The sequence below is a fragment of the Rhinopithecus roxellana genome, chromosome 6, assembly GCF_007565055.1.
Source record: "Rhinopithecus roxellana isolate Shanxi Qingling chromosome 6, ASM756505v1, whole genome shotgun sequence".
Taxonomy (NCBI): Eukaryota; Metazoa; Chordata; class Mammalia; order Primates; family Cercopithecidae; genus Rhinopithecus; species Rhinopithecus roxellana.
The window spans coordinates 12,108,303-12,117,879 of record NC_044554.1 but is presented as its reverse complement, the minus strand read 5'-3'; the positions used below and the strand labels follow the sequence as shown (position 1 = coordinate 12,117,879).

General features: G+C 42.4%; 1 protein-coding gene across 3 annotated transcripts in view; it reads left to right on the top strand.

Moving 5' to 3' along the window:
- Positions 1–3,135: 3,135 nt before the first annotated feature.
- PIK3CG (phosphatidylinositol-4,5-bisphosphate 3-kinase catalytic subunit gamma) overlaps positions 3,136–9,577 on the top strand; it is a 44,176-nt gene continuing 37,734 nt past the window's right edge. Inside the window, exons 1-2 of one of the 3 annotated variants that reach the window (XM_010382412.2) lie at positions 3,136–3,243; positions 5,436–7,442. In XM_010382412.2, the coding sequence (XP_010380714.1) occupies positions 5,448–7,442 (1,995 nt within the window). In that variant the 5' untranslated portion in view covers positions 3,136–3,243; positions 5,436–5,447. Of the gene's footprint in view, positions 3,320–3,341; positions 3,676–5,435; positions 7,443–9,577 lie in introns of those variants that run through there. The other 2 variants (XM_010382413.2, XM_010382414.2) reach the window with 2 other exon arrangements.

Sequence of the window (9,577 nt, the reverse complement as noted above, 5' to 3'; positions counted from 1 at the left end):
TGTATTTTTAGTAGAGACAGGGTTTCACCATGTTAGCCAGGATGGTCTCAATCTCCTGACCTCGTGATCTGCCCACCTCAGCCTCCAAAAGTGCTGGGATTACAGGCGTGAGCCACCACACCCAGCCCGTGTTTCTACAATACCAGGATGCTTCTCTTAAATCTTACCAAATACAGACCAAAAAATATCAGGCACAGCTTCATAAAGGTTTGCCTTTGTGCTCAGACAATAAAGCAAGGTATGAAGGTGAACTAAACTGTTAGATTAGATTAAAATGCCTTTTTGCATTTTTATCACAATGTATAAACCATCTGAAGCTGAGTTAAAAAAATATATGAAAAGATGATCATGTTTTTTCAACATGCAAGATTCCCTCAAGTCTGAGTGGACATAGATACTCCAACAGTAAATAACCAATAACAGAGTTCCCAGCCAGTATGCCCAAAGCGGTGAGGGATTTGGGGATGCACCCATTGTCTCATGCTTTGAGGAGCTTCCTCAGTTCACCCCAGTGTGCCATACACATGTCACCACTATTTACATGTGCCAAGACGTGAAATACATGTGGGAAGCACACATTTGTCTTGCCGTGTTTCTCCCCGTCTCTCTCACTGCTGTCTTTTGCAAACTCTCCATTTCAGTGAACTGATCTGTTCACTGTCCCACAGACGCCTTCTGGCTTGAGGACTTGCCCCTGTGAATCCTCTTCCTGGAATCCCGGACCTTCCCCTGCATATTTAAAACAAAAATTTTCAAATCCCACCCAAAGTGAGCTCCTCCAGTAAACCGTTGGCTTGCATAATGAAAGTTACATCACACAGTTAAACTGCTTGGACTGCATATGCTAAGACATCGTACATGTTATTCTTTCCTCTGCATGCTCTGTCTCTCCAAGCAGACCATAAATAATCTCTCTGAAGGCCTTTGCAAAGAGCCTTCCTCATAACAAATAATTAATTTTTAATGTCTATTGATCACCAATACTTCCTACTGTGTTATTTTCTAAACTGTTCTATCTTGTCATTGCTGTGATCACTGATGTGATATTGAAGGTCTGAGCCTTTGATTGTGTTTTTTTTCCCCCCCAGTCAAAATGATTTGTATGTCTACAGATTCACAGAAGGGAAAAATAGTATGTTATTAAAACAGGACATTAATGAGGACTGAAGGTCTTCTAAATACTCTGGGGATATAAAATATTCTTACTCATAAAGGATGCCTCTGCATGGAGGAAGTATCCACAGAGGAAGGAAATCTTTGCCATTACTTCTGCCTGGGAGCATTTACTACAGATAGTCAAATCTTAGTGGCTATATTAAGACTTGTGGAAGAGCAGGGTACTTTTAATCTCAAGCCACCAATAAACCTGACGTATTTGCAAATTTAGTCATAGAACAGAAAATCCTTTGCCTAATCAAACTTAGCTGACTAGTTCCTTCGGAAGCAGGCAGGGCCAAGAGGCTGACTCTCATGTTTCTGGAATAATGTGGGGTGTGTGTGTGCATGTGCAGTGCCAGATTGGGACCTGGCCCCCTGGAAGTGACTGAGTCAGGACAGGGAAGGGATGTGTTGAATGGTCCGGGGAACAGAGCTGGCCAAGCTCATGGTCCCTTTGAGGTCAGCCCTCCCACCCTCAAACCTCCTCCCACTCCATCCACCCCCAGGAACCCTCCCACACACTCTGGGTAAAACACAGCTTGTCAAGCTCTCACATCATGGCTTGGTGGCTGCAGTGTTTTGATCTTCCCTCAGGACCAACCAAGAAGGCCAGCCTTGATGCTTCTAAAGCTGCCAGCCTCCTAAGGGAGTATTCCTACATAGGAATATACTTTGGGAAGCTGATAAGCCCCCTCTAAATATTTAGGAGGCAGCCTTTGAATTAAATTATTTGCCTGCTGATGTCAACTATTAGAGTTCTATTTAAAAGTTAAAATCCAAGGGGCATATGTAAAAGGAGATAAGTCAAATCAATCATTTATCTCGGTATCAGAGTAATTCAGAGGAACTCTTAATTATATACTTCCAAGAGACTTGTGAGGCCACCTCCATTCTATCTGCTGCCCTTGAAGCTCAGCTGGAGTCCCTGAACACCCCGGTTGGAGGATGAACTCTCGCACAGGGAACTCGGAGATGGAGGAGAGGGGGCGCGGGTTCAGGATGCTTGGAGGTTCTGGAAAGAACTGAGGTCACCTGGAAGATGCAAAGCTACTCTAAAAATGATTTAGGATGGCTTTTCTATGCATTCTCTACTCCCACAGGCATCAGGAGCCAACTCCCAGGATGGACTCTGCCTGATGCTGTAACAGCGTTCAGCTCCCCAATGTCCCCACGATACCAAGCAACCTCCTTCTCTTTTGTCTACAGTCAATTAATCAATCATTGCTGACAATAAGGCTCCATCCTCAACACAGGATATTTTCTGAATCATTAATTTTTGTTTCAGTACTTGATCCTTGTTTGGAATATAATGTATTACAATGTGGTGGTACTAAGTATTAAAATCAAAATATCTTTTTATTCATCTTTCAATTTTAATACTTTTAGCATTTCAACCATTATTTGAAGGGTTACTTATTGCAGCATGTCACATTTATATACACACACATGCACATGCTGCAGTGCTTTCAGCTTGAGCCAGTGATATTTTAGGCCCCAAATGCTCTGAAAAAATAGACAAAGCTCTCACCAAGCTAAGGAAGTGAGCTCTGAGACCATGCCTTTAAAAATTTTCAGCTGGATAACTTAGTCCTCAAGATGACTACGTTTCTCTTTCCCCACTCCTCAGTTAGTGTGTACGAACAAGGATTCTTTTGAATTCCCAGGAGGGAAATGAGTTTAATTTGACTGGTAAAAGTCTTCTTAATAGGACACTTAATACTGTGGCTCTTAAACCTTTTCTTTTACTTAGAACTAGCTACAAAGATATTTCATATGTTTATATCTCATAATGGGTAATTTTGGTTTGGATTTATGTCATTTTGTCTCAGTATCACAATTTTTGAAAAATTAGTTCAAAGAGAAAAAAAGAAAGAAAGAAAAACCATGGTAAACATTGCTTAGTCTCATACTCTTACCCTCTCTCTCTATGCTAAAACAGGAAATGCATTTCTGACACTTTTAAAATGAGCAATCACACGTATAATCAACTTGGTTAAAACTTCCTTCCTGGTAACTGCAACACTTCCTCTGCATCTGGATATGAAGGGAGCCCCAGAAAAGCGGAAGAATTTAGAGGCACACTGGGTAGGTCTGAATTTGTTTTGTTTTTAAAAATTAAACAAATGATCCTTCAGCATCATCGCCTCCGCTGCTTTATCAGGTATTGCTTCCTTCTATTTTTTGCTCTTTGTTGGGTCTGACTCGGAATAGTGGCACTTCCTCCTTGGCTAGATTATTTTTATCTGGAACTGTTGTCGGTTCTCGAGATGATACTACCACCGAATGTCTGTGTTTCATTGTCTAGTCCAACCTGTATTGTGGATATTCACAAGGTTCCGGCAATAGTTTTGCAGGTGCATCAGATTTTTGTTTTTGTTTTGGGAGGAAAAGGGAGGGCACGGTGGCCAGGCTTCATATTCCTACAAGTGCATACTTCAAGATTACTGTACTTACTGTGTTTCCAACATCTTCTCATAAAAGGGGAAAGTGTCACAGCCTCAGCCATGAAGGAAACCAGTGAGTATTAGCTTGTTTTCCTCTGCATCTTATAAGATCGTTCGGTATCACTGAGGCAGAAGTTATAGCTGTGTATTTATATGCTGCCTAAATTTGGACGTGTTTTATTTCAAGTTAGTGTCAACATCAATGCATCTTACAGTTCTCTTGTTAGTTATTCTATAATGTAGCAAAAGACCAAAATGAATGTTTTAAGCCACAAGAGACAGTTCTTTGGGACAGTTGGTTTCACTTACTAAGTATAACTTCATATTTTAAGAGAGGGAATATTGGCTTTAAAAGTTAAGCCAAGATTTGAACATAAGTTTGGATCAAATGAAATGTGTCTTTCTTATCTTTTTATCAAGCTCTCCTTTTTGGTACACATCAAATGCTCCACTATTTCTTAAAGAAATAATGTAGTTTTGAGTCTAACATTAGTTATTTAAGAGAGTAAATGGTATTTTCTGAAACTTTTTTTGTTTCAGCGATTGATTCTTGTTTAGAATATAATGTATTACAATGTAGTGATACTAAATATTAAAAGCAAATACCTATTAATCTTTCAGTGTTAATACATTTCAAATTTCAATTATTATTTGAAGGATTTCATATTGCAGTATGTTCCATTTATACTTAAGTGCTTTGTGAAGGGTAGGTACTTATTGAATTCTGTGGAAAGAGTAAGTTAATGAGAATAAATCTGTGAATTTGTGTTACAAAAATGAAAATATTAGAGCAAAAAAGAAGTTAAATGATTGGGAGTCTAAACAGAAGGTCACTGGAGTCCAGAAATCCTGCCTTCCATCCTGTGGCTCTTCCACTATTAAGCAGAGACAGATCAAATTAATTTAAATTAATTAATTAAACAATGTTAAAATTACCTACATGTTCCTATTGGGAGAGTACAGTCTTGGGTGACTCTTCTAAGATACTGACCTAATATAGCAATGACAGCCACAATGCTGACAAATTCAGTGATTCAAAATTTTACATATCTGCAAATGGTTTTGACTGTAACTTTACTAATTCCGACATGTTTTAGCTTTACGAATAAAATGACTTGCTTTTCTAATTAGAAAGAAAAAAAAAATGAAACCAAGTGACAGGAAATTTATTAGGGAGCAGATCCTGGGTCCAGGCAGTTGGAAAACAGACAACGTGAAGCAAGGTTGGGTGAGGTGTCTGGGTTCCAAGAAGTGTGAGACTGAACAAAGAGGAAGTAAGTTAAAGGCCTGTTTTCAAAGTGAGGTTTTTTGGCATCTCATGTTGCACCTTGTAAACTAGGACTTGATCCTTAACTGTACTATTTTAGTCATCTATATGTTTCAGTATGTTTAAGAACAATTTCCATTCTGAGCCATTATAATGTGTCATGCACTGTGCTGGCTGAGTGTTTTACCCACCTCTTTAAAATTTTCAAAGTATACAGAAGTAGAACGACCAATAAGCCCCCATATACCCGTCACCCATATTGAACAAGTATTATTTAACTCTCCCTCTGGGTCATTCATTACTAACCCGTCTGAGAGATGAGAAACAGGATCAGAGATTAAACAGCCCAAATCACCCAGAAAGTAAGTGGCTGGACCAGGACTCACGGGCCCGACTCCAAAGCCCATGCTCTGAAGGGCTGTAGTGCTTCCAGTTTAAAATACTTGGTCCCTCTGGGTCCCTGCACACATGTACGCCGCCTATACCTTCTCTTTCCTCATCTCACCACAAAATATAAAGGGAAAGTGCCTTTCTTGTGACAAATCCGTGTGTCCCTCCGCTCCCAGGTCGCGTAGGGCATGGAGCTGGAGAACTATGAACAGCCCGTGGTGCTGAGAGAGGACAACTGCCGCAGGCGCCGGAGGATGAAGCCGCGCAGTGCTGCGACCAGCCTGTCCTCCATGGAGCTCATCCCCATCGAGTTCGTGCTGCCCACCAGCCAGCGCAAATGCAAGAGCCCCGAAACGGCGCTGCTGCACGTGGCGGGCCACGGCAACGTGGAGCAGATGAAGGCCCAGGTGTGGCTGCGAGCGCTGGAGACCAGCGTGGCGTCGGACTTCTATCACCGACTGGGCCCGGACCACTTCCTCCTGCTCTACCAGAAGAAGGGGCAGTGGTACGAGATCTACGACAAGTACCAGGTGGTGCAGACTCTGGACTGCCTGCGCTACTGGAAGGCCACTCACCGGAGCCCGGGCCAGATCCACCTGGTGCAGCGGCGCCCGCCCTCTGAGGAGTCGCAGGCCTTCCAGCGGCAGCTCACCGCGCTGATTGGCTATGATGTCACCGACGTCAGCAACGTGCACGACGATGAGCTGGAGTTCACGCGCCGCGGCCTGGTGACGCCGCGCATGGCAGAGGTGGCCAGTCGCGACCCCAGGCTCTACGCCATGCACCCCTGGGTGACGTCCAAGCCCCTCCCGGAGTACCTGTGGAAGAAGATTGCCAACAACTGCATCTTCATCGTCATTCACCGCAGCACCACCAGCCAGACCATTAAGGTCTCGCCCGATGACACCCCTGGCACCATCCTGCAGAGCTTCTTCACTAAGATGGCCAAGAAGAAATCTCTGATGGATATTCCTGAAAGCCAAAGCGAACAGGATTTTGTGCTGCGCGTCTGTGGCCGGGATGAGTACCTGGTGGGCGAAACGCCCATCAAAAACTTCCAGTGGGTGAGGCACTGCCTCAAGAACGGAGAAGAAATTCACCTGGTACTGGACACGCCTCCAGACCCGGCCCTAGACGAGGTAAGGAAGGAAGAGTGGCCGCTGGTGGATGACTGCACGGGAGTCACCGGCTACCATGAGCAGCTGACCATCCACGGCAAGGACCACGAGAGTGTGTTCACCGTGTCCCTGTGGGACTGCGACCGCAAGTTCAGGGTCAAGATCAGAGGCATTGATATCCCTGTCCTGCCCCGGAACACCGACCTCACAGTTTTTGTAGAGGCAAACATCCAGCATGGGCAGCAAGTCCTTTGCCAAAGGAGAACCAGCCCCAAACCCTTCACAGAGGAGGTGCTCTGGAATGTGTGGCTTGAGTTCACTATCAAAATCAAAGACTTGCCCAAAGGAGCTCTACTGAACCTCCAGATCTACTGTGGTAAAGCTCCAGCAGTGTCCAGCAAGGCCTCTGCAGAGTCCCCCAGTTCTGAGTCCAAGGGCAAAGTTCAGCTTCTCTATTATGTGAACCTGCTGCTGATAGACCACCGGTTCCTTCTGCGCCGTGGAGAATACGTTCTCCACATGTGGCAGATATCCGGGAAGGGAGAAGACCAAGGAAGCTTCAATGCTGACAAACTCACGTCTGCAACTAACCCAGACAAGGAGAACTCAATGTCCATCTCCATTCTTCTGGACAATTACTGCCACCCGATAGCCCTGCCTAAGCATCAGCCCACCCCTGACCCAGAAGGGGACCGGGTTCGAGCAGAAATGCCCAACCAGCTTCGCAAGCAATTGGAGGCGATCATAGCCACTGATCCACTTAACCCTCTCACAGCAGAGGACAAAGAATTGCTCTGGCACTTTAGATATGAAAGCCTTAAGCACCCAAAAGCATATCCTAAGCTATTTAGTTCAGTGAAATGGGGACAGCAAGAAATTGTGGCCAAAACATACCAATTGTTGGCCAGAAGGGAAGTCTGGGATCAAAGTGCTTTGGATGTTGGGTTAACAATGCAGCTCCTGGACTGCAACTTCTCAGATGAAAATGTAAGAGCCATTGCAGTTCAGAAACTGGAGAGCTTGGAGGACGATGATGTTCTGCATTACCTTCTACAGTTGGTGCAGGTAGGGGATGTTGGTGTTATCAATGGAAGCCTTCTCCAAAGGAATTTATTTGCATATGCACAGGCACCCCATTCAGTTGTCATCAAATGCCCTTTGTTCAGAGCTTCATCATCAGCCAAAGTAGATCTGATGAAGCCACCTCAAAAAGTAGTAAACTGTTCCATGTACATTTTTACTGTCTTGGAGGGTTTGCCGACAAGCGTTTTGCAGACATTAGTACTTCACGTTTTTAGAAGAATTGGCCCTGTGGGAATACTTTGTTCTCATTTATTATTTTAATGATAGATTCCACTTAATGCTTCCTTGTGCCAAGGCTCCAAGTGACTGACATGCTTTCAGTGTATTATCTCATTTAACTCTTTCAATAACTATGATGGAGGTCAAATTAACATTTGCACTTTGTACATGAGGAAACTGAGGTACAAAGAGGCTAAGTAATGTGCCCAAGATCACATACTTTGAAAGAGGCAGACCAGAATTCAAACCCAGGAGGTCTGCCTCCAAATCCTGCTCTTTTCACTACCCTAAACCCTTCGCAAATCCACCACCATATCCTTCATCAGTCTGGTGTCAGGATTCTGGGACTAGAGATAAAAGGTCTTACTCTCTGTCTATGTCTATTACAGTTCACAGAATAATATCTCATATCTGGGTAGAATCTTGAAAGCTCCTCTCTGCAGATAGGTACAGGACTGTATGTATTCCTACTCTGTTTCTCATGATGTTCCTTGGGGTCCTGAGAGGACAGGTGATTTTTCTAAGGTTTAGCTAAGAAGTTAAAGAAAGAAGGGGGAAGAGTTCCCCTGCTCACTTTAGCAGTTCTCAACTTATATTGTACTGCTTGACAAGGGAAAGGAAGTAAAGGAATTTGAATAGAAATGCTATTTTAGAGCACAGACCTATTCATTCATTAATTCAACAACATGTACTGAGAAGACTGGCATTAAATGAGTAGACACACAAACAGATGTTTAATACCAAATTGTGACAAATACTTTCGGGAAAATTGTACCGTATTATGAGAAAACAGTCCAGGGGTCCAAGGGACACTTAATTTTGATTAAGGGACCCAGGGACAGTTCTGAGTAAGTGACGTTTGACCTGAGATCTTTAGGAGTAGCCAGGCTAAATATTACACACTAAACTGTCTAATCATTATCTGTATTTATAGGAAGTTCTGGAGTTTTCTGATAAGCATTTTGGATAGCCTCAACTTTAACTCTCAATCTTCATCTTCCTGTTAGTCAGATACTTGAAACATTACATTTGGCTTTGTTTTCATCCGTTAAATATATTCAGTAGTTTTTTCACTAGTTCAGATATTTGTATAACACTAAAGAATTTTAGAATAATTAAATCGTCTTCAGTTTTCTAGCTCTCCATAAGAAAAACAACATGAAACAAACTTGAATGAACTCTGTTGCAAATCCTAAGGCTAACATGAATTATTTTTCATTGTCATGTTCACAAGTAAACTTTAAAGAGCTGGAAAATGAATAATCTTCTTTTTAGAAATGTGTTAAATGGAAGAGGTCAATACATAATATTAACATTGAATTTGTGGTCTTAAATCTGAAGAAGAGTAGTCATTTGTAAAACTACTTGAGACATTTTCAGCTATAGCTAAATGACTCATTCCTGATCAAAATGGTCTCCTAGTTGAGATCTGCACTGCCTTTACAGAAGTGAAACCTGAAGAAGGTCAGAAAGACTCACATCTGGGTTAGAAACTTAAAACATTGTGAAAATGAGTACTGGTGGCTAAAAGACCACATTCTCAGAATTAAGGCCTTTGATGCAGCTACAGTGGCACCCATTTGACCATAACTTTGAAAAGTATTTTTGTAAAAACTTGTATAATTGAAACATGATGAAGTCACTACTGATCATGTCCAAACTGGAAAACCAGAGGAAGAATTGTAAATCCTTCCAAGAAGCCTCCAGTTCCTAAAATATAAACTAGAATGGGAATTTCTTCCATTCCTTAGGAGAAAAGGATACACCATTTCTATTCATAAAGTGCACACTCTGAGATATTTAATATTAAGTCTCTCTTCATGTTTACATATGATATCTATCCTCTAACTTTGTATATGCTTTTATAATAATCTGAACAATGTTAGTGTTGCTGCTTT